This window comes from Mustelus asterias, chromosome 6 (assembly GCF_964213995.1).
Source record: "Mustelus asterias chromosome 6, sMusAst1.hap1.1, whole genome shotgun sequence".
In the NCBI taxonomy this organism is placed as follows: Eukaryota; Metazoa; Chordata; class Chondrichthyes; order Carcharhiniformes; family Triakidae; genus Mustelus; species Mustelus asterias.
The window spans coordinates 80,899,145-80,925,502 of NC_135806.1; the positions used below are offsets into that span (position 1 = coordinate 80,899,145).

General features: G+C 39.6%; 1 protein-coding gene across 7 annotated transcripts in view; it reads right to left on the reverse strand.

Moving 5' to 3' along the window:
* The window catches only part of dmxl1 (Dmx like 1), a 185,849-nt gene that overhangs the window by 134,131 nt on the left and 25,360 nt on the right, over positions 1 to 26,358 (reverse strand). For all 7 annotated transcript variants that reach the window (XM_078214619.1, XM_078214618.1, XM_078214617.1 and 4 more), the window contains exons 2-5: positions 14,229 to 14,354; positions 12,425 to 12,502; positions 9,506 to 9,581; positions 6,059 to 6,197 (exon numbers count right to left, since the gene is read on the reverse strand). In XM_078214619.1, the coding sequence (XP_078070745.1) occupies positions 6,059 to 6,197; positions 9,506 to 9,581; positions 12,425 to 12,502; positions 14,229 to 14,354 (419 nt within the window). The remainder of the gene's footprint in view (positions 1 to 6,058; positions 6,198 to 9,505; positions 9,582 to 12,424; positions 12,503 to 14,228; positions 14,355 to 26,358) is intronic.

Below are 26,358 nucleotides of genomic sequence, written 5' to 3' on the forward strand. Positions count from 1 at the left end.
ATGATTATTAGGGGACTATCTTGGAATCCAGCAACAATTCCTATCTCCCTCTCTCTCAATCTGATCTTCCAATCCATCTTCATTTCCCTTTCTGTATATGGTTTAGTATCCATCTGAATATTCAACTTACACTATCTGGTTTAGAGTCTGTACTGAACATAGGGTTCAAGAGCAAGTGTAGACTATTTGATAAGATCATGGTTGATCTGATTTTGGTCTGAACTCCCCTTTCCTGTCTACCCCCTATTACCCTCGACTTCGTTTTCCATGAAAATCTATCCAACTCGGTCTTGAATAACTTTAATGACCCAGCCTCCACTGCTTTCTGGGAAAGAGAATTCCACAGACTAGTGAGCCCATGAGAAAAAATTCTCTGTCTTAAAAGGGAGACCTCTTACTTTTAACCTGTGCGCCCCAGTTCTAGTCTTCCCCACAAGAGGAAACATCCTCCCATTATTCATCCCTCAGAATCTTATATGTTTCAACAAGACAATCTTTCATTTTCTAAACTCGACTGCGATTAGCACCAACTTGTTCACACGTCCTTCATTCTAGGACTGAGTCCAGTGAATGTCCTCTAAACTGCTTCCAAGGCAATTATATCATTTTTTCCATTGAAACCAGAACACACAGTATTCCAGGTGTGGTCTCACCAGTGCTGTGTACAGTTGCAATAAAACTTCCCTACTTTTATACTCCACTCTCCTTGCAATAATTTCCAATGTTTCATTTGCCTTCCTAAACACCTGCTATTCCTGCATACTATTAGTGATTCATGTACCAGAATACCCAAATCCCTCTACACCACCAAGTTCTGCAACCTCTTGATTTAAATAGTATACACTGCTTTCTATTCTTCCTGCTACAGTGGACAAGTTCACATTTTGCCACGTTATACTACATCTCCCAAATTTTAACCCAGCTACTCCACTTTGTGGAACCTTAACCTCCTCTTGACAACTTATTTTTTTACCCACCTCGGATCATCAGATATTGAGCTACCATACATTTGGTCCCCTCATCCAACTCAATGACATAATTGTAAAACTTTTAGGCCCCAAAACAGAGCCCTGTGGCACTCTACTGATTACAGCTTGCCAACCCAAAAATGACCCATTTATCCGACTCTGCTTCCTGTCAGCTAATCAATGTTTTATCCTTGCTAATATGTGACCTACTGGGCATGAGCTGTTATTTTGTGTTGCAACTTTTGATACAGCATTTTACGAAATGCCTTTTGGAAGTCCAAGTACATCACATTTACCAGTTCCGTTTTATCCATCTTGCTTGTTACTTCTTCAAATAACTCCAATAAATTAATTAAACGTGAGTTCCCATTCACAAAGCCATGCTGAATCTGTCAAATCGCATTGGGCCATAACCTCCGACTAGCTTCAGAAAGAGATAGCCTGCAGGAATTATAAGAATTTAAAGGGCACATACTTTACTCTTGAAAACTGCTGAAACTTCCAATGGTTGGAGCTGTTTGAGACCTGCATCGAAAGATTCCTCGCAAACCCTAGTACAGTTCAGCTCTGATGGATTCAGGGAGGGTTGTAAATTAGGTCTGGATGGGGGATGGGAGTTGGAGGCCAGAGGCCCAGGTCAGGTCAGGTCAGGAGAGGGGATTGATATGTTGGAAGCAGGGAGGGGAAGGGGTTGGGTCCACATTTTGGGGTTTGGGCAGGACGGGGCAGTTTGTCTGGTTGTGGGAAGGAGGGCGAGGGATGTAGGTCTGGACATTTAGAATACATAGCCAGAAGTTAGAAGAATTCTAACTTTCTCAGAGTAACTATTGGTGTCACCCTGACAGAACCATCCAAATTTTGCAACTTAAATCACATTTCTGGTTAGTTCCCAGCACAGGGAACATAGAAAATTCCGAGAGGCATTGTCGGTTGCATCTTTGGGCCACCCCCAAAATCTGACACTGGGGAACTCGGAAATTATGGCCATTACGATTTCTAAGTATCCTGCTATAACCTCCTTAATAATGGATCCGAGCAATTTTCCCATGATGGATGTGAAGTTAACTGGTCTATAGCTTCCTGCTGTCTGCCTCCCTCCTTTCTTGAAAAACATTGTTACATTTAGAATTTTCCCTTCCAGAATCTACGCAATTTTGGATAATTATAACTAACGCCCCTATCTCTCCAGCCACTTATTTTAGGATGCAGGCCACAAGGTCTTCGGGACTTGTCAGCCTTTCGTTCTAATAGTTTTCCCAGCTGTCTTTCCCTGATGATGGTGATTATGGTAATAGGTTTCTTACCCCTTTCACCTCTTAATTTTCAAGTACTGTTTTTTAAGTCATGAAGTCACAGAGGTTTACAGCATGGAAGCAGGCGCTTTGGCCCAACTTGTTCATGCCGCCCAGTTTTTACCATTAAGTTAGTTCCAATTGCCCACGTTTGGCTCATATCTCTCTATACCCATCTTACCCATGTAACTGTCTAAATGTTTTTTAAAAGACAAAATTGGACCCACCTCTACTACTACCTCTGGCAGCTCATTCCAAACACGCACCACCGTCTGTGAAAAAATTGCCCCTCTGGACCCTTTTTTATCTCTCCCCTTAAACCTATGCCCTCTAGTTTTAGACTTCCTATCTTTGGGAAAAGATGTTGACGATCTACCTTATCTATGCCCCTCATTATTTTATAGACCTCTATAAAATCACCGCTCAGCCTCCTACGCTCCAGAGAAAAAAGTCTCAGTCTATCCAGCCTCTCCTTATAACTCAAACCAAGTCCCGGTAGCATCCTAGTAAATCTTTTCTGCACTCTTTCTAGTTTAATAATATCCTTTCTATAATAGGGTGACCAGAACTGTACACAGTATTCCAAGTGTGGCCTTACCAATGTCTTTTTGTACAACTTCAACAAGATGTCCCAACTCCTGTACTCAATGTTCTGACCAATGAAAGCAAGCATGCCAAATGCCCCACCACCCTGTTCACCTGTGATTCCACTATCAAGGAGCTACAAACCTGTACCCCTAGATCTCTTCGTTCTATACTTCTCCCCATTTAGGACTGAGACGAGGAAAAATTTCTTCACTCAAAAAACTGTAAACCTTTGAATCTCTTTACCCCAGAGTGTGTGAATATTCCATCATTTAATATATTTAAGATTGAAATAGACAGATGTTTGGCCTCTCAAGGAATCGGTGGATACTAGGAATGGGCAAGAAGGTGAAGTTGAAACCAAAGGTCAGTAATTGAATCATAGAATCCCTATAGTGCAGAAGGTGGTCATTCGGCCCATTGAACCTACACCGACAACAATCCCACCCAGGGCCTATCCCCGTAACCCGTCGTATTTACCATGCTAATCCCTCTGACACTAAGGGCCAATTTATCATGGCCAATAAACCTAACCCACACATCTTTGGAGTGTGGAAGGAAACTGGAGTGCCCAGAGGAAACCCATGCAGACAAGAGGAGAATGTGCAGACTCCACACAGTCACCAGAGGCCAGAATTGAACCCAGGTCCCTGGTGCTATGAGACAGTAATGCTAACCATTATGTCACCATGATTATATCAAATGGTGGAGTAGGCTTGACAGACCATATGGTCTACTTCTGCTCCTTATTCTTATGTTCTTAAACTGAGGTTGTTCTCCTTGGAGCAAAGGAAGTTGAGGGAGATTTGATAAAACTGTACCAGATTATGACAGGTTTAAATAAGATACACAAAGAAAAGTTATTCCTATTTGGTTATTGTACAATTATGAGCAAGTAAATTCAGGGTTTTGCCAAGAGATGCAGGGAGGACGTGAGGAAAAACTTTTTTAAGCAGAGTGGTGATGACTTGAACACTCTACCTATGAGGAAGGTGGAAGCAGAGATAATCAATGATTTCAAAAGGAAATTGGGCGGGAACGTGAAGGAAATAACTTGCAAGTTAATGGAGATAGAGCAGGGGAATGTGACTGACTGGATTGCTCTATAGAGAGTCTGCATGGACTCATGAGCCAATGGCCTTCTTTCATTCTATAATGAGTCTACCAATCTTAAATCCTCAAGGCAGTTACAGGACTTTCCACCTCCTGATGAATTCCAATCTGAAGTTGAATACATTTACTTCCTTCAAAAAATGTTTTCTTACGAAAATACAGGGGTACTGAAATTGAACCGAAATATTCAGCAGTCTTGTGCTTAGTAACCTAAATTGTAATTACATGCTGATAGCAGAGAGCTCTTGTTATGTGCGTGTGCACATGCACAAGAAAAGAATGAAGCAGTTTCACTTAAATGTAATGTTTGGTGATTAAGTATGCTTTATTACAAATGCAGGATGTAAACATTCTATGAACCTATTCCTTCATGCATCTTTTGTCACTGAATTTAATGGATCACAGGGTAGTGCAGAGAGGTCCTACACAAGACAGGAAATACATGCTACAAGCAAAATTTAATATTTGCACAGCTTAGCATGGTTAGCATTTATTTCCATAAATTTAACTTGTACAATATATAGGCTGCTGAAGTGTACAGGATATCAGAAAGCTGTGCACAACAATAAAGACAACTTACAGAACAAAAATGAAATAGCATTAGATTATATAAAAACTTAAAAATTGCTAGTTTTGTCACATACACCACTGCCAATGCTCCCAAGAGCCTGGTAATGCAAGTACAGGAGGGAACTGGAAATAATGCCATTAGTGGCTCAGAAAATTAGATTGAGACATGAGGCAGAGACCGGTTTAATAATTGGGCACAAATCTGACAATATGGCACTCTAAACACATGATGTGGAGATGCCGGCGTTGGACTGGGGTAAACACAGTAAGAAGTTTAACAACACCAGGTTAAGTGTGTGGCTTTTGCTACCAAATAAACCTGTTGGACTTTAACCTGGTGTTGTTAAACTTCTTACTCTAAACACACTGGCAGATCTTATTTTATTTCACTGAGTTAGGTAACTCAGTGAACCATTAGGAATTAATTACTTTGTGGTGTAATATATTTATATTTGCACAATGTTATGATATTTTGTACAGTTGCAATGTACCTTCTCGAAAAACAACTTGGTTTAAATTTGATGCTTGAATATAGGTTCAACATCAATACTGTATTTTACTCTGTTTAAAATTTAACAAACCTTCCTGACATTCAGTTCCTCCCATGGCATATATTTGAAGTTACATAATTTTGCTTTTGGAACTCATTTGATCCAGCACGAATAAGTATAAAAATTTCAAGAAATAATATCACTTTGACTTTTCAAAAGTTGTGTATATTTGTGCACACATCTTTGAAGATGGCAGCATAGGTTAACAAAGCAATTCATACAGCATAAGGGATTGTCAGGCCTTATAAATAAAAGGTGTAAAGAATATAAAAGTCAGGAAATTACTTTAAATCTATACCAAACACTCTACGGGCCCCAGCTTTAGTATTTTGGAAAGGAACTGAAGGCTTTGAAGCAGGTGCAGATGAGCCTTACTACACTGGTTCCAGGGATAACGGATGATAGTTTCATGGTAGATTCAAGAATTTGAGGATGTTTTCCTTAGAGCACAGTAGGCTAAGGGGAGCGTTGATACTGGTGTTTAAAATCATGAAGTTTTCAGGTAAATTAAGTGAAGAGAAATGGTTTCCAATGTTTCAAGGGCTAACAAACACATTTAAAATAATTAGCAGAAGAATCCCAGGTGACACAAGGAAATATCTGTCCTTAAAACACTGAGTCACTGCACTTCAGAACATTCTGCCTGTAAGATTCAAAGCAACATGCCAAAAAGAAAATTGATCATGTAACTTAAAATGAAATAAATATAGGACCATAGAAGAAGAACAAGGGAGTGGGATTAATTTGCTCTACCAAAAGCAGTCACAGGCACAATAGATTGAAAAGCCTCCTATGTTATAATATTTATGTAAGCATTGAACTGTTCAATATGGATTTAAAATTTAACTATGACATTCATTTCCTAAGAACTATTTTACATTTTCCAGTTTGTATTTTTCACCAGGTGACAACTTGGAACCAAAATCTTGAAAACAAAACTTGCATCCAGTTCATAACAAAAGCTATAATGCTCCCTTACTTAGACTCCCAGATGCAGCTCCAATCAGCAACTTTATTTGGATCTGTCTCATCTGCAGTTTCCTCTTCATTAATATTAATTTCCAGATTTCCATTGGACCAAAGCTGTAAAGAATTGGAACCCGTCAAGAGACGAATTCCTAGAATGGAAAATGTTTGTTACTTTAATGACTTTTATCCTTCAGTCCTCATCCAAGTTAATCTCAATGCAGTCCTGCTGAAATGTTTGACAACAAAACAGATACACCCTTTGTTCTGTTACCACTGGTTTGTCAAAGCATTGTATCACAGAATGGTCATGCAATTTCAATGGAATTTGATCAACTGATAACTTATGGGCAACATTGTCTGCTGTGAACTTGCCAATTTACTAAATGTGAAGGAATGCAAGACCAAAGGGTAAGTGTTCACTTGTAGCTTTTGACACCTATCTCAGTGGACAGTAAAAGAGTTGAGGCATAAAAACATACCAGCCTTTGTCACGGTTGGAAAATTGTGTGGATGCTACGAATATCTAAAAGCGGAAAAACAAAAATTGAAGAGGGGAAAGGAGGGAAGAAGGAATAAAGTAAAGGAAGAAATAAAGGAATGAAACAAAAGAGTACAGCAAAAAAGGAAGAAAGGAAGAAAAAAAGAGAACAAAGGAAGAAAGGGAAAACAGTAAAAGAGAATGAAGAAAGGAAAAATGTGAAAATAGACAACACTGATGAAAAGAGGAGAGGAAGGCTGAATGTGGGAGAGACAGGATGTAGAGAAAAGAACATGAAGGGACAAACAATCAGATACCATGATCTATGATCCTTTGTCCCTTCAAAGGAAGAGGAAAATAAATTCGAAAAACTGAAAACTGCAAGGGTAATGCTAATTTTGTTGGTCAACTTAAGTTCGATCCTATTTCACAGTTTAACAATGAAATGAGCTTTCCTGACATCTTGAAAGCGTATGAAAATCACAGCTGATTATACATCGATATTTAATCTATCCAAAGAATGCAAAGGTAACCCCTGGCTTCTTTTCTGCCCTACCAAAACTCAAACTCCTTTTTTCTCATCTCCTCCACCACATCCAACAAGTGCAATGAACTAATGGAATTCTTTGTCACTAAGATTGAGACCATCCATTCTGCTGCCTCCAATTTTACACCTTTCCTCCACCCATGGAACCAAACACCCCCATGGTACCCCTTGCACTGGCCCAGAAATTGTATTTTTCTCTTGTTTCTCGATCACTTCTCACACCTTTTGTGAGCTTATTTTGCTCATGATACTCAACTTCCTGCTCCCCCAACCATATATGCACAAATTTCTGACCACCCAACTTCCTTTTCTGGCTGCCATGTTAGCTGAGGTTCCTTCTCCTCTGGGACCATCATCCCCCATCCCTTTAACCTGCAGCCAACACCCTGCCCGTCAAAAACCCCAACTTTGACCCTGCTATCCTTGAAAATTATTGCACGATTTTCAACTTTCCTTTCCTCTCCAAACTGCTCAAAGATATTGTTGCCTCCCAAATTCATGTCCATTTTTCTTTCAACTCCATGTTTGAATCCCTCCATTCAGATTACACACCCTCCCCCCACACCAGTACTCAGCTGACTTTTATCAAGCCACAAATGACATATGCAACTAACCATAGGAAAACATGCTTCCACATTCTTCTCAACTTGCCTGCACCCTTTGAGATGGCTGATCACACCATCTTCCTCCAATACCTCTCTATCATCGATCTGGGTGGTACTACACTCTCAGTCATGGCTTTCATCCAAGTCTCAAACCTCGGATCTACTCATCACCACCTATTTTCCATGTGTAGGCTGCACCTCACTAATACCATCCAAAAACACATCAGGTTTCTCAGGCACACTGTCAACACTCAGGTCTATCTCATCACCACTTGTCTCAATCCCATCCATGTTTTTTAATTGATAAAGATTGCTTATCCACCATTCACTGCTGGATGCGTAGAAATTTCCTCCAATTAATTACTGGGAAGAACAAGGTCACTGTCTTCAGTCCTCGTCACAAACTTCACTCCCCAACTACTGATTGCACCACTCTCCCTGTTAACTGTCTAAGGAGTATTCACACCCTTAGTGTCATATGTGACCCCAAGTAATCCTTTTGACTAATGTGTTCAGTAATCCTTCTGATAACCTAACATGCTGAGTAATCCTTTTGAGAACCAATCACCCAGAGTAATCCTTCTGACAACATATCACCAACCCCATTAACAAGACAATGTACTGTCACCTCTGCAACATTACCCAACTTTATCTCTGCCTTAGCTTACCTGTTGCTGAAACCCTTATTAATGCCTTTATTACCATCAGACTTGATTATTCCTATTTTCTTCTGACCAATCTCCTATCTTCCATTCTACGTAAACTTGAGCCCAATGAAAACTCTGAACTTCTCCAATTCTGGCCTCGAGTATCCCCAATTTTAATCAAGCCATCCCTAGTGGTCATTCCTCCAGTTTCCTTGGCCCAAAGTTCCAGAATTTCTTGTTTAAATCTCTGACTGTCCTTCAGAATTCTGAATGTTTCAATGAGATCACCTCTCATTCTTCTAAACTCCAGGGAATTTTGAAAAATCATGCCCAATGCACCCACCAGCACTATAGCTATCACCTTTAGTACATTAAAATATTGGCTATTGGGTCCTGGAATTTTTAACCCCTTAAATCTCTGCAATACTTCTACTCTTCTGATAGTAATTACCTTAGATTCCATATTCTTATTCATTCCTTGGTTACCCTTTATTTCTAGCAAGTACTTTCTGTCTTCTACTGGTGGAAGGTAGACAAAATATTTGTTCAATTTCTCTGCAATTTCCTCATTCCCCATGATACTTTTTCCTGTCCCTGCTGCCTATGTCAATTACTCTCCTCCTTTTTGTATACTTATAAAAGCTCTTACAACCCGTTTTATATTCTTAGGTTATTTACTTTCATTTTGTTTATTCCTTTTTAATCAACGTTTTGGTCTGTTTTATGATCTGCCCTAATTTCACCTTTATGGCTCAAAGGTAAATTTTGCTTAAGTTCTTGTGAATCAACTTATATGTTTCACAATGCTAAATAAGCTATTTAACTGTCAGAAATAGTCATTATCAAGCAAGCTTCCTCCTGGCAGTTTAAACTGCTACAAAAATCCAAACCAAGGCACTTGGCTAACTGTGATGAAAATTTAAATTCATTTTTTTATTATAGTCAATTAACTTGTAGATAGCCTTAACAACAGGGGGTGAAAAGACTCAATGACATTGACATAGCCTCACCACTTCTGTCCCAACACAAAATTGGCAAATTTTGTTTTGGACCTGTGACCGGAGAAAATCATTTTACACATCAGCTGGATCATATTAACTGTAATCTGGTGACTTTTCTAACATTCTAGTCATTCAGAAAACAGGCTTCTAATCTCCAACTATTACATATATTTTCTTACCTTGTGGATCCCATGCTAAGTTATGCACCACTGACTCGAGTCCAAATTGTCCACTCTTCTGCCATTGATAATTTAGCTGTTGTGAACAGATATAAAGAAAATATAAAAAGATGCAATGACTCAAACGGGTTTAAAAGTTCTTGTTAAAACACATTTCAACATTAGTAATCAATTTATTAAATAAGAAAATAATTTAATATTGAAATATTGAAAACCTTAAAGCTACTTAAATGTTGTGGGCAGAGCTGTATAGTCCTTAATGAACCCCTCTAATTGATTGTTTGATAAGTTACATTTTAGCCGTACTTCGTAATATTCAAATATAAAAGCAAAAAACTGCGGATGCTGGAGAATCTCAGCAGGTCTGATAGCATCTGTGAAGAGAGAATAGAGCCAACGTTGCAAGTTTGGTTGACCCTTCGTCAGAGCCAAGAGCTCTGATGAAGGGTTATCCAAATTCAAAACGTTAGCTCTATTCTCTCTCCAAAGATACTGTCAGACCTGTTGAGATTTTCCAGCATTTTTTGTGTTTGTAATATTCAACCTGTGGCAACATTCACCAAAACAAATTATGTTGTAGCTTAGCGTCAAGAAGAGATTTGAGGCTTTGTTAGGAGCAATAGGTATTTATTGCTAAGAGAAACTTAGGTACAGGAGGTTTGCACCTCTAGGCTGCCGTGGAGCAGAGTTCCAGTCTATAGATGCTTATGTCATGGCTCCAGAAGTAATACTGCCTGAGAGAGAACTCCTTCTCTCTGGTATGATCACTTACTCTCTGTTTCCATTGACCGAAGTCAGGTTACTCTCCTAAGCTACACTGTCTTAAATAGACAGATACCACATTAACAACACAATTACATTCAAATTTGGCAATAAAATTATGATCTGTGCAACAAAAAAGGAAGAGACTATTAATTATGGCAATACATAAAGCACTTTTGGGTTGAGTGGCTTTAATTTATAAAATGGTTCTTAGAAAATGCTGCCTGTGTCTTATTATTTCACTTTATCCCTTATTAAAAATATACACAAATTCAATAATATTGACAACATAATGCGAACATCCAAAACCTAAAAGTGCGTACCTCCAAATTGTTACATATTTTCTATTCATAAAAATTGGCAGATTTGATTGTTGTAAGAAATGACTTTGCCATCACAAGTGGTACCAAGTATATTTGACATCTCCCTAACCTTCAGATACAATTAAATCATGGAGAAAATATAACCAATCTTCAAACATTTACAAATGCAAATTAGAAATATTGCACATTGAATTTATAACATTGCAATTTAATTCACACATCAGATCGATGTGTGCATGAACAACTTTGCACTAAATTATGTTTAACTTATGTTAATAACCACTTATTCAGATCAAACAGTGACAACGTGCTCAATTAAAAGCAGCATAGATACCTACAGAAACTTTAAGTCTTCAATACAAATCAAGTGCCATATTCTCCACATGTCTGTACTAGAATAATATTGAAACTAGAGGACAGGGGAAATTCAGCACCAAATACTGCTGGGTGGAAAGTCAGGTTCACAATTCTGTAATCCATTGAAAGTGCAGGGTTTCTTCTTGCATGTACAAGGTTCTAGACAATCTCAAATCCAGATAATCTCAAATGACAGTCAACATTTTCTAACATTCCAGCTTAACATCTTATCCCTCAAATTTCTGAGACAGCTGGTTCTAGTCATCAGATCATACACCTTAATAGAGAAAGCAGTCAATATAATTTGCGTCAACAATCTTATCTGATATTTTTTAATGATATGTTGAATGATATCATCAGGGTTGGACTTAGGTACTTGTCTGGAGATATTCTTGTACTCCTGTAGATAACCCTCCTGCTCCATTCTTTTTCAACCATGGGCTCGCCATTAAGTCAAGCTGGTACCATTACATGCATTTTCATAGCTTTTACAGAGAAGATTCCGAAAGGTACTGACTCTTAAGTGCGAGCTGTACCAACTGTTAATTTATTTCAGTACCTCGACATGATGGCGAATGCAAATTTCATTTTGGACACGTTCCCCCTGAGCTACACTAAGGTGGCATGAAAGGCACTTTTGGCTTTTCTTCAGTGACAACCAAGTCACAATGCAAGTTAATCTTTTTGTACTCTTTTTCATAGTTTAGAACTTTCAGGCACAAAATCAAAGAGCTTCCTTCAAACTATCTACTATGATGAACCTGCGAGTTGGATTTCAAAGTGGTAACAAACTCAAGGAATACACATAATCTTATTAAGGTCCCACACAAAGAAACCTAGCTAAGGAGTTAAGGCTGTGATTAAACGATCATGATTGAGCCTGGTATGTTGCATTAAGTTGTGGATATCTGCTTCCAAAGATGATTCAAGCTTCCCTACACTAGTGGTAAATTTTTTATCTTATAGTGGAAGAGGAAATTCTAGCACTTATGACAAGAGTATTATAAGTAAATATTAAACACTTGTTATTGGTACCTCGCCTGAATACACATTTGGGTTGCATTGAAGCAAATAACTCCAGGAAACATCAGAGAGGTTTGTGGCCAAGAGGTTGGCAGTGCACTGACATGTTATGCCAAGTGGTACTGCTAATGCTGAAGAGCTGTCATAGTTCATGTCTACCTAGTGAGGACTCAAAACTTTTTTACACATCAGTTGTTTATTCAAGTGGAATCAAGATGGTTCCAAGCTAACACACCTAGCAATGAAAGACTGGAAAGCAAGCCAACCTCTTTGGCAGTAATGAGGGAATCAAACATGGGTTTCAACCTGTGTTTTGACACTTGCTGACAAAAGAAACCAATTCAAAAAAAGCTATCAAGCAAATTCCAATAACAATGTTGAGGTAAGCGCACACCAGCATTCAAGACAATATTCTCACTGTTAAAAAACAAAAACAGAAGTTGTCTCCACTTACTGTGGGATGCTTAGTTTTCCGATTTAAAAGGGAGATGGGTTCAAAAATGCAGATCAAATTTCCATACGATGCAGCAATCTGTGGAGGAAACACATTTAAACAGTGATACTGAATTACTAATTTCTACAATTACATGATCACCATTTATCAGATCACAGAGCTAGAGTGAATAAAAGGCAAATACATCGTCTCTGTTTCAAACAGCCTTGTACAGCTTAAGCATTATTTTGACCCTCTTAAGTTTTTCAAGCATGGGCTGGTTGGACACAGACTGTACATTGCCTGTTGTGAACAGCCAAAGGACGTATTGTTTAAAGTTTATTTATTAGTGTCACAAGTAGGCTTACATTAATACTGCAATTAAGTTACTGTGAAATTCCCCTAGTCGCCACACTCCAGCCCTATTCGGGTAAACTGAGGGAGAATTTAGCATGGCCAATGCATATCTTTCAGACTGTAGGAGGAAATCGGAGCACCCGGAGGAAACCCACACAGACACGGGGAGAACATGCAGATTCTGCACAGACAGTGATCCGAGCCGGGAATTGAACCCGGCTCTCTGGCGCTGTGAGGCAGTAGTACTAACCACTGTGCCATTCATAAAGGGCTCCATCCAAACCCACCTTTGAAATGGAGCAGTCAAATGAGCTCCCTTTCCTTCATGTGCTGGTGGAGAAATCTGCCACTGGGTTCTCAATGACCGTCCACCTCAAGCCCACTTTCACTAGTCAGCATCTATGTTGGGTTCCTACAGTTATCATACAATAGCAACACAAGTGGTAGTCTCCATTAACCAAAAAGAAATGTCCTGCCCATCACACGAATGAGCAATGTGATATATGAATTTCATTGCCAGTGTGATGTCAGGTATGTAGACCGTACATTCCAATCACTGGTGGATTACATAAAACAGTCCTTTTGATGTTTGTAACAGGCAAACTATAGACCCTATTTAAAGGGAAAGCAATTTATACAGCAAATCCCTTGCCTTCCAAAACCTAAAAGAGTGTCCAACATTATTGGACAAGAATTAAACAACCCCGATCTTGCTAAGAATTACAATGGACACCAATTTAAGATTATCAGTCAGGCTTGCAGTGTGATTCACTTGTACATGCTAGAAGTGACTCATATTTATACACAGTGACCTGTCCTTCGCAGACAGAAGGAGCATATCCATGCATTTTGCCTTTTTTAACTAAACATATTCTTTGGGAATCGCCATTCTCTGGTTCATTCCCCATGGCAAAAATGCCATGACTAGAGTCAACCTGCCTAGTATGAATTTGAACAAAGGTTTGGCAATTAATTGTTCCCTGGTCTATTCTCTGTGGCACTGCCTCTATTAGAGTCTACTTGCTGTATAAATTGCTTTCCCTTTAAATTGGTATTCTGGCAACTGTCCTGATTAATGCAAATTGTAAAGCTTTGATAACATGTCTCTTTTATCAGCAATACTCAAAATCTGAAACTCTCACCCCTCAAAAAGCTATTGATCCTAGATCAATTAAACATTTCAAAACTGAGATTTATCAATACTTGTCAGAAAGGCATCAAGGGTTATGGAACCAAGCCTGGCAAAATGGGGTTAAGAGAAAGATCAACCTTGATCTAATTGAATGGTAGATTGGGCTCAAGGAATTACACAACCGGTTAATGAAAGAGAGCAATGGACAGCCAAAACACATAAGGATTCAGTGTGAAAGATAGTCTTCGGACAACAGTTGATCATTGTCAATAATAATGCAATATATTGTTACAAGGCACAGTAGCATTTAATGTACTTCGAAGCAATTTGACATACCTTTCCCTGTTGCATGGAGCAATCAACACATCCAACCTGGATATTTCCATGTTTAGCCCCAGGAATAATTTGAAGTCTTTCAAAATCACTGGCTAAAATCACAATATCACATCCTGAAGCATAGGCCTAGTAAAATATTAAAATAAATGGTTAGCATCAACAAAATTAATTGAATAAATTTAAAATATGATTAGCACAGGATATTTCTGCAATGCAAATAGGAATTAGGTCTACATTGTTCTAAACACTACAATTAATTAAACTTAAAGATGCTTCGCCCGGCATCTTATTATGTTTCAAATATCTAGATGGGAGTTACGCACAAAATACTTCGATGTTAATCGTTCCACAAACAATAATTCTTACAGGTGCTGCTGTAACAGGCTATGTGATATGTGCCAGCACCAATTGCGACAACCACATGATGAGAAAGTACAGCTTCCTCTCTCTAATTTATATGCTGCTGTCAGAGGCAACAAGCCAAAATACACTTTGCAAGGAAGTCTTGTTTTGGTATATTTAACTAAAAAAAAATTTTATATTTTACAAAAATCACACAATCCCTCTTCAGTTAGTTGTCTTTTTCATCATTCTTTCCTGGTTCATGAAATCTGGCCAATCTTCAGACCTATCATATCTTTACAGATTTGTACAGTGTTTCTTTAAATTTGATACAATCCTTAACTTCTTTATTGAGCAACCGAAGATGCATCCTTCTTAGAATCTTTCTTACTGGGATAAATCATAGCTGAGAATTATTAATATCCCCTTAAAAGTCGGCCACTGCACCACTACCGACCTACCTAATTTCCCAGTTCACTTTGGCGAGCTCTAGTCAAGAAAGGTGGAAGACAGAAAGCAGGAAATTGCAGGCAAGTTAGCCTAACATCTGTCACTGGAAAATTTCTGGTTACAGCAGGATACTTGAAAAATCATGAGATCAGACAGAGTTAATAGGGTTTTGTGAAAGCAAAAGTTTGATTCACTAAATTACTATATTTTTTCTGGTTAAATAACAAGTGGAATAAGGAAAGGCTATAGATGTGGTATACTTGGATTTCCAAAGGTCGTTTGATAAGATGCCACACAAAGATATGCAGGTTAGGTGGATTGGCTGTGGTAAATTGGCCGTCCAAAGAAATAAAAGTTAGGTGAATTAGCCATGGTAAATGCGTGGCATAATAGGGATAGGACAGAGGGGAGGGCCTGGGTGGGGTACTCTTTCCCAGAGCCAGTGCACATCTGAATGGCCTCTTTCTGCACTGTAGGGGTTCTTTGGTTCAAAAGTTAACAAACAAATTAAGAGAACATGGTGTAGTTGATAACATATTACAATGGATAAAGGATTCTTTATTAACAGGAATCAGTGCAGGGATATGTGGATTTCTTTTTTTGGTTGGCAAGCTGCAACTAGTGCAGTGCCATAGGGATCAGTGGAGCTTCAATTAATTACAATCAATATCAATGATTTGGATGAAGGGATTGAATATATGGTAGCTAAATTCACCATTGACACCAAAATAGATAGGAAAGTAAGTGGCCAAGATGTGATTTTCTGTGTTATTGGTACTTTCATATATCAAATGACAGGACCTGCAGAAGGAAGTACTCAGCTTCCAAGTCAAATTTAAAGATAACCCCTTGGTTGTAGCTAAAATAAAATGGGTGAGACAGGCTAAGAACCCTCATTGATCCAAGATAAATTGGAAATATTAAATAAAGTTTGTTTTTTCAGATGGAACAATATTCAGTATTGAAATCAAAACTCTCAAGTTATTGAATTCCTTAATTACCTTTGCCAACCATATACAGTTTTTCACAGTCTATTTCTATAACTCAGGAACTATTGTTACACAGCACAGGACATTGGTGACGAGGGGGTTACATGAACACAGGTCTGTTGATCAGCCAAATTTCATGCAGCCGATGAAGATCTTTTGCTCTTGGCCAATTAATCATTGTTTACTATATCACTTACCAGTGAAACCATGTGATAATTGACAATGATAAACTCGCCTGAAACCAAAGGACTCTACAAGCATGACAAAGGTTGACCCTTATGAATTATACAAAATTTACCCCAAAATTGATGGAGTTTTGTTATAATTACCGATCGATTTCCTGCAAAAACACTAAAAAAGAGAAAATCTGAAGCAATACTGCTCCTGTTGGTATAGATAATAGTATTTTTTTTGTACATGTAAAAGCTAATTAGAACATTTGATTGTGCTGTTATTTCAAATCTATATACTGTAGACGTTCCACATGGAAGCAACATAATGGTTTAAGTAATAACTTCAACAGGAATGGGTCACCAAATTCAGACTAATATTTAACTGCTCATTGAAATGGCTTAGCAAGCCAGTCAAAGCTCAAACATGACAATCCGGAGATGGATGATAAACGTCAGTCTTGCCAATGATACCCACACCCTGATAATGGTAATGCGACCCAGTAATTCCCATAACTTCAGCTGAAGTTTGCTAATGCAGGCATTGAACCACAAATCTTTCTGAAACATACAGTTCTGTAACAAACTGGACAGTGTAGTTACATAATAAACCAAGGGAAAGCCTCCGGAAAGATTTAATAAAAGCAAATTGTTTTACTGGACACAATGTGGGAAAATAAAATCATTAAGTTGATCACCATTTGGCATTTCTTTATCCGTGTCGAAATTATACAAGAAATGAATGTTTATTCATTGAACAGCATTCATTAAGGTGCTTACAGGTTTATAAAAATACGTCCGTGTAGACGAGTAAACATGAATTTCAAAGCAAACTCTAAAGTTAAAGCTTATTTATTAGTCACAAGAAAGGCTTGCATTAACACTGCAATGAAGTTACTGTGAAATTCCCCTAGTCGCCACCCTCCGACGCCTGTTCGGGTCAATGCACTTAACCAGCACGTCTTTCAGATTGTGAGAGGAAACCCATGCAAACACGGGGAGAACGTGCAAATTCCACACAGATAGTGACCCAAGCCGGGAATCGAACCAGAGTCCCTGGCACTCTGAGGCATCAGTGCTAACGACTGTGCTACCGCTTTGATCAAGTTTTACATTCTTTAAAACAATGATTAAATGCTATTTCTCTAAATTAACGTGAGACACACCAGCCAAGCTGAGATCATACATCTAAAGCATTTTTTAAAATGCTAAAGAAAACTGTAATTTTAAATGTCTGTCATAATTATCTGCAGTCAAAATATAAACCATTAATGAATGGCTTATTTAAGAAAAACTTGGACGGGTTCATGGATGAGAGGGGTGTGGAGGGATATGGTCCAAGTGCAGGTCAGTGGGACTAGGCATAAAATGGTTCGGCACAGACAAGAAGGGCCAAAAGGCCTGTTTCTGAGCTGTAATTTTCTATGGTTCTATGGTTATCATATTTAGAATAAAAGCTTCATATTTCAGAATGATTATTAATATCTTGTAAGCTTTCTGTCTTTCTCTCTTCCTTTAACATGCTTCTTCAAACCTAACTGGGTCACCTGTTCTAATGTCTGCTTTGGTTTGGTGTTAATTTTTTGCCTGGTTATTCTGGTTACGCAAAGCACTTTGGAATGTTTTAATATGTTAATGTTCACATTATTGTGAACACAGTCAGTAATTAAGTATTTTGCAGCAAAGTCGACATAAACATGTGATTAAACTTGTTTGTGTGGATCTAAATACAACAACGCCGCATTAAATATTATGGAACTAAATAATTCGAGTCTAACTTTGAACCAGGCTGCTGTTGTAGATTTTACTGATGATAGCAAGAAGAGAAATTCCATTATTAAACATCTTAAAAATCGGTCAAGAACAGAAAAAAACCCAAGATATTAGTGGTGCCCCAGTTGAGACTAGGGAAAAACATAAACGCATATTGAAGTTAACCAGGCTACTCAGTAAAAATTGTCATTTTTATATTTTTAAAAATGGACAAGGCTTTACCCAGACTAACCATGACTCAAAGCAGATAAATTTCTAACCTTCACATAATCAAGCAGAGACTCAATATCTTTTTTTTAAAAAAAGGTGTCAATGTCTTTTCCTGGAGCTGCACAAAGTTTCTTTGCATCTCTAAAGAAGAATTCTGGCCACCCAAGATGCTGTGCCTCGAAGTTTGCTACTCCTAATATCCAATGTGGCCCAACCATTATCTGTTCCAAAACATGCTGGGTTTCAACCAGGTGCCTCATTAGTCAATCCAAACCACACTGTCACATAACTGAGACTAGAGCTGTCCGAATTCCTTCAATTCATAAGCTATCATCTTCAGTCACTTTTTGACCTACAAATAGGAATAGTGCTCCAGGCAAACAACTTATGTCTATCAAGCATCTTAGCAGTGGCAAGTTGGTTCTTCCCAGAAAGCCATCTGTCCCTCATTTAAATTGTGAACTTCGGAACTAGTGCCTTCAAAACAAGTGAGTTCTACGTGCCTTCTTCCCTCATGAAAGTCCACACTTCTTGAAAGACAAGTCATCCTGCGATTGTCAACCAATCCATCAGACTTTCAATCCTGGACTCACATAAAACCATAACTTGTACTCCATTGTGGTCTGGCGCTGTGCCGCTTTCCTTCCCTTATCGCCCTTCTTTTGTACAAATGCAAAAAGGGATGGATATTGTGGAACCTCTTTTCAGTGTTTTGAGTGAGAAATAAATCAGCACTTTTGTTTCATCTTATCTTGGATTTGCTGTGCAGGTTATTAAAAAGAGGACTGTAACACTCTAAAGTTAAGGGATGGGGAAAATTTGCCACCAGTTATAAAGGGCGGGTGGGGGTGGAAATCAAAAGTCAGAAACACGTTTCTGTTAACAGATGGGTAGATCATAGAATCATACAGTGCAGAAGGCAGCCATTTGACCCATCAAGTCTGCACTGACCACAATCCCACCCAGGCCCTATCCCTATAACCCATACGTTTACCCCAGCTCTTCCCCCTGACACGAAGGGGCAATTTAGCATGGCCAATCCACCTAACTCACGCCTCTTTGGACTGTGGGAGGAAACTAGAGCACACGAGAGGAGAAATCAGGGTTGTTTAAGTGAATCCCCCTCTCGTTTATAAGAGTGGTAAAACAGGACATACTTTGTAGTAGTGAACAATAGGGTAACTATTTGCTCTGCAAGTGCCAACTGAGCTTTAAATTGAACCGTGTTTAGACTATGCAAAATGTTTACAGCAACAATTGACATACAAATGGCATTTAAACAGATTTCCAAAAAACTCAACTCTGGAAATTTCATCCCAAGATATATCCCTACAAATGGCTAATGAAGCCAAGTGAAAATTGCACTTCACAGGGAATGAGATATAAATATTTAACTAAAAACACAGAAGGAGAAAAGGTAAATGGAACTAGGATAATGGACTTAGAAATGGAACAGGTCTGTCACAAAGAAGAGTATGCAAATAGCATCATTCTGTGCTGAAATGTCTGTGGCTCGCTTTTCCAATCTCTAACTCAAATAGCTGTCGAATATTTGTCACCTTGGTTAACAGATGAAATATTAAGAGTTCAATTTACACCATATAACTTTTCCAAAAGGAATCACTACCTTCAGGAAAAAGGAGAAAGAAAAATGGGTGAGGTGGGGGGCAAAAAATATATTGGGATTCTTTTACTAATTCACACAATGTTGATGCCCTATTCAACACAGAATCCCAGGATGGTTACAAGAAGCCATTCAGCTGACATGTCCAAGCTAGTCTTCTAATCGAGCAACTTACCAAGTGCCATTCCTGTCTGTTCCCCATAGCTGTACAAATGTTTTCAGAAAATGATTTAATTTCCTTTTGAAAGCCTCAAGCAACCCTACCTCCACCAGACTCTCAGGCAGTACATTCCAGAACCTAACAACCTGCTGTATGAAAAAGTTTTGCCTTATGTTGCCATTGCTTCTTTTGCCAATAACCTCAAATATTGCAGTAAAAGGAAAAAATGTTGGAAACACCAAGCAGGTCAGGCAGCATCTGTGGCAAGAAACAGAACCAATGCTTCGAGTCGAGGTTACCTTTCATCAGAACCTTGATCCAGTTGTGATGAAAGGTCACCTCGGCCTGAAACGTTGACTCTGTTTCTCTCCACAGATGCTGCCTAACCTGCTAAGCTGGTTCCAACAGTTTTTCTTTTGATTTCCAATTTCCAGCATCTGCAGTATTTTACTTTTGACCTTAAATTATGTCCTCTGGTTCTTGATCTTCCACAAATGGGAAGTATCTTCCCACCTACTCTCTGCTTTATTATTTATTCATTTATAGAATGCGACAGTCACTGGCAAGACAGTGTTGCCCAGACCCCTCTGGTTCTTGATCTTCCACAAATGGGAAGTATCTTCCTACTTACTCTCTGCTTTATTAAGGAAAGATGTAAGTGCATTCTAAACAGTTCAGAGAAGGCTTACTAAAACTAATACCAGGAATGGACAGTTTGTCTGATGAGGAAAGGTTGGACAGGTTCGTCTAGTATCCTCTGGAGTTTTGAAGGGTAAGAGGCGGTTTGATTGAAATCTTTAAGATCCCGAGGGATCTTTACAGGGTGATGTGGAAAGAATGTTTCCTCTTATGGGACTATTTAGAATGAGGGGGTCACTGTTTAAAAATATGGGGTCACTCATTTAAGACAAAGATGAGGAGAACTTCGTCAGAGGGTTGAGTTTCTGGAATTCTCTCCCTTAAAGGGCAGTGGAAGCAGAATCTTTGAATTTTTTAAGGTAGAGCCAGATAGATTTTTAATTAACAAGAGGGTGAAAGAATATTGGGGATAGGCAGGAATGTGGGTTTGAAGTTACAATTCGATCAGCCATGATCTCATTGAATGGCAGAGCAGGCTTGAGGGGCTGGGTGGCATACTCCTGCTCCTAATTTTTATGTTTGTGGTATGTATCAATAATTTGGACATAAATCTGGGGGAAACAGGAAAAAGCAGCTCGCAGTTGATTCAAAAATTGGTTGTGCAGTTGATACTGAGAAAGAATAGGTTGCACCCAGATATCAATGTCAGCTGGTATTCAATCTGGCCAAGTGTAAGGTTGCAAACAAAGCAAGGGAATACACAATAAATGTTTGGGACATTGAGAAGTGTGGAGGAACAGAGGGACCATAAATCACATGCCCACACATCCCTGAAGATAGCAGGACAGGTAGATTAAGGTCATTAAGTTTTACAGAATACTTTTCTTTACGAGCCGAGGCATAGGATATAACAGTAGGGAAGTTATGCTTGAACGGTCTAAAAAAAAGCTAAGTCACAAATGGGCAGCATGGTGGCACAGTGGTTGGCACTGCTGCCTCACAGCGCCAGGGACCCAGGTTCAATTCCCGGCTTCGGGTGACTGTCTGTGTGGAGTTTGCACATTCTCCCCGTGTCAGCGTGGGCTTCCTCTGGGTGCTCCGGTTTCCTCCCACAGTCCAAAGATGTGCAGGTTAGGTTGATTGGCCATGCTAAATTGCCCCATAGCGTCAGGGGAAATAGCAGGGTTAATACGTGGGGTTAAGGGGATAGGGTCTGGATGGGATTGTGGTCGGTGCAGACATGATGTGCCGAATGGCCTCTTTCTGCACAGTCGGGGTTCTATGAATTAAAGTATTCATACAAATCTGGTAAACACACTATAAGGAGCATGTGAATGCACTAGACAGGCCACAGAAGAGATTTATGAAGATGTTGTCAGGAATGGAGATTTTTAGATTGGATAGGTTGGCGTTATTTTCTTTGGAACAGAGACTGAAATCATGAGGGGTCAAGATGGAAAAGACCTATTTGCATTCGTGGAAAGGTCAATAACAAGAAGCCATAAATGTAAAGTAACTGGCAGAAGGATCAGTGGAGATTGGAGAATTCTTTTCACCCAGATGGTTGCAAAGATCTAGAACTTAATAACTGAAAGAGTGATAGAGGCAGAAAATATCGCTGCATCAAAAAAAGGATATACAGTTGAAAAGCTGTAACCTACAAGACTACAGATCAAGAGCTAGAAAGTGAGGTTAGGCACTATAGCACTTCTGTTTTAGCTGGTACTGACAGGATGTGAATGGTCACCTTCTGTGCCGTAAACATTCTCGGTATCTATGTTAAAAGATGTTTTCATGATGACAGGATATCGGAATTATTCTGTTCTATTGATGCATTGATATCGAGAATGTAGACCTCAATCCAACATAACAAAGTAATGTCCACTTTTCTACATGTTGTATTTCAATTAATATTAATTTAGTATTGATATCTCAACATCATGTCCAAGTACTTCCAGAAATAGAGGCTCAAACCAAACGCCCACAAAACAAGTCACTGCATTTTGTCTTGATAACAAGAATGCTGAATGTACTCTGAATGTGACCTTCTGCAGTGAGCTTGTATGGCATACCTCAGCGAATCTGGACCACATGCCAAGCTTCCGCAACCACCCGTAAAGGTGGTCACCAAATGGAAGTCAAGAATCAACTTGATCCAGATACTGGCAAACTCCAGTTGGGGAGCCACAGTTCAAGTACTGTGGACTTCAGTGATGGCACCAATGCACTCTGAACCCGAGTACTATGCACCAGAAGTAGCCACATTTAACTGGTTTACCTTCAACTGAACTCTGCAATGATAGGCATCACCGAAACCCTCAAGTCAATCCCAACACCCTGGCTACTTGTGCTGACACAAATCATGCCTGCAAACCCCACTGGTTCTCCCCCACACCCCACTGCCCCCCTCCCTCCCCCTCCTGCAATGGAGCAACCCTCCATGACGTTCAGCGAATTAAGGAAAACAAACACCTCCCCACACATCAGGACCTCATCAATGTCTTTCACCTCCACTTGAAGTCATGTATGGACTACAAGTCCTTCTACACATGGGCTACATCAATTTAAAGTGGCAACTCACCACCACCTTCTCAAGAGCAATGAGATGCTGGTCTTGCTAGCAGTGCCCACATCAAATGAACACATTTTTAAAAGGATTCCTGTCTATGTTATTTGGTCAATCGATTAAATCACTCAATATGCTTTTTCAAAAGATTTTCATTTGCTGTTTCTCTCAGTAGTTGAATCAAAATAAGATATTAAACAAATGTAAACATTCACGAAGTACGCATTTCATAACATGACTAATTCTCCCAGTTTGACGTCTCCAGAATGCTGGACCTTCCTGGCCCCTTTGACCCCCAATCATTTGCTCCTCGACTCCATTCAAAGAACTGCTATTTGCCAAGACTCCAATATAGTACTATCAGACCTTGAGCCCCCATTCCATGGCTGAAAAGTATAGTTGTTAATATTATTTGGCTACTCCACTGATTAAAACCTCCAAATCAGTAATCAACACAAGCTAAGTTCGGAAATTAAAGCACAGAAAGGTGAGAGTATTCAGCAGGTCAGGCAGCATCTTTCCCTGCCTCCGTACCTATTAAAAATGGTATATCTCCAATCTTTTCCAGTCTGATGAAAGGTTGTTGACCTAAAACATTAACTCAGTTTCTCTCTTCAGCCTTGAGGTATTCCCAGTATTTTGTTTTTATTTGAGTTTTCCAGCATCCACGGATTTTGCTTTTGTACTAGATGAGATCAGCTAGCTTTATCAAAAATACTGTTTCTTGCACATTCAACAGGGAGCAGTGATTTTGCATAGTTGGGTAATGTTCCTATATTAACATTTGCAAGGATTAATATACTTTAATGAAAAGGAGATGCCACTCTGTTTTGACAAAAGAGAAGCATACTGCCAAGGACCAGTTCAATCTCACCCTTTTGAGAAGGATCAATGTTTGAAGTGGATCCTATCAGAAAGATACTTAAAATTTTTCCATGTTGGAGGGAAACAGTGCTCTTACGTTGTCTTTTATTGTTTTTCATGATACGTTGGCAAATCACAGAGAGGTGAGAGGAATAGGGTAATATTAGTAGGGGATTAGCAAGGGATTTCAAATTCACCAATATTAATTGGAATTGCCCTAGTTTGAAAGCATTAAATGAGGTGGAATTTTTAAACTGGTAAAAGAGGTGGAGGAGTGGCATTGTTAATCAAGGATAGTTTAACGGCTGCGGAAAGGCACTTCGTGGGGGATCTGCACACTGAGGTAATATGGGCTGAAGTTAGAAATAGAAAAGGAGCGGTCACGTTGCTAGGAGTTTACTATAGGCCCCCAAATAGTAATAGAGATGTGGAGGAAGAAATTGCTAAGCGGATTATGGATATGTGTGGGGGTCACAGAGTAGTTGTCATGGGGGACTTTAACTTTCCAAATATTGATTAGAACCTTTGTAGGTCAAATAGTTTGGATGGGGCAGTTTTTGTGCAGTGTGTGCGGGAGGGTTTCCTGACACAATATGTGGATGGGCCGACTAGAGGTGAGGCCACATTGGATTTGGTACTGGGAAATGAACCGGGCCAAGTGTTAGATTTGGTTGTGGGAGAGCAATTTGGAGATAGTGACCACAATTCGGTGTCTTTTGTTATTGCAATGGAGAGGGATAGGGCCGTACGGCAGGGCAAGGTTTACAATTGGGGGAGGGGTAATTATGATGCGATTAGGCAAGAATTAGGGGGCATAAGTTGGGAACAGAAACTGTCAGAGAAAGGAACTAATGAAAAGTGGAACTTTTTCAAGGAACAAATACTGGATGTCCTTGATAGGTATGTTCCTGTCAGGCAGGGAGGAAATGGCCGAGTGAGGGAACCATGGTTCACAAAAGAGGTGGAATGTCTTGTGAAAAGGAAGAGGGAAGCTTATGTAGGGATGAGGAAACAAGGTTCAGATGGCTCGATTGAGGGTTACAAGTTAGCAAGGAATGAGCTGAAAAAGGGGCTTAGGAGAGCTAGGAGGGGACATGAGAAGTCCTTGGCAGGTCGGATCAAGGAAAACCCCAAGGCTTTTTACTGTTATGTGAGGAATAAAAGAATGACCAGGGTGAGGTTAGGGCCGGTCACGGACATTAGTGGGAACTTGTGTATGGAGTCAGTAGAGATAGGCGAGCTGATGAATGAATACTTTTCTTCAGTGTTCACCAAGGAGAGGGGCCATGTTTTTGAGGAAGAGAAGGTGTTACAGGCTAATAGGCTGGAGGAAATAGATGTTCGGAGGGAGGATGTCCTGGCAGTTTTGAATAAACTGAAGGTCGATAAGTCCCCTGGGCCTGATGAAATGTATCCTAGGATTCTGTGGGAGGCAAGGGATGAGATTGCAGAGCCTTTGGCTTTGATCTTTGGGTCCTCGCTGTCCACGGGGATGGTGCCAGAGGACTGGAGAATGGCGAGTGTTGTTCCTCTGTTTAAGAAAGGGAATAGAAATGACCCTGGTAATTATAGACCGGTTAGTCTTACTTCGGTGGTTGGTAAATTGATGGAAAGGGTCCTTAGGGATGGGATTTACGACCATTTAGAAAGATGCGGATTAATCCGAGATAGTCAGCACGGATTCGTGAAGGGCAAGTCGTGCCTCACAAATTTGATAGAATTTTTTGAGGAGGTAACTAAGTGTGTTGATGAAGGTAGGGCAGTTGATGTCATATACATGGATTTTAGTAAGGCGTTTGATAAGGTCCCCCATGGTCGGCTTATGATGAAAGTGAGGAGGTGTGGGATAGAGGGAAAGTTGGCCGATTGGATAGGTAACTGGCTGTCTGATCGAAGACAGAGGGTGGTGGTCGATGGAAAATTTTCGGATTGGAGGCAGGTTGCTAGCGGTGTGCCGCAGGGATCAGTGCTTGGTCCTCTGCTCTTTGTGATTTTTATTAATGACTTAGAGGAGGGGGCTGAAGGGTGGATCAGTAAATTTGCTGATGACACCAAGATTGGTGGAGTAGTGGATGAGGTGGAGGGCTGTTGTAGGCTGCAAAGAGACATAGATAGGATGCAAAGCTGGGCTGAAAAATGGCAAATGGAGTTTAACCCTGATAAATGTGAGGTGATTCATTTTGGTAGGACAAATTTAAATGTGGATTACAGGGTCAAAGGTAGGGTTCTGAAGACTGTGGAGGAACAGAGAGATCTTGGGGTCCATATCCACAGATCTCTAAAGGTTGCCACTCAAGTGGATAGAGCTGTGAAGAAGGCCTATAGTGTGTTAGCTTTTATTAACAGGGGGTTGGAGTTTAAGAGCCGTGGGGTTATGCTGCAACTGTACAGGACCTTGGTGAG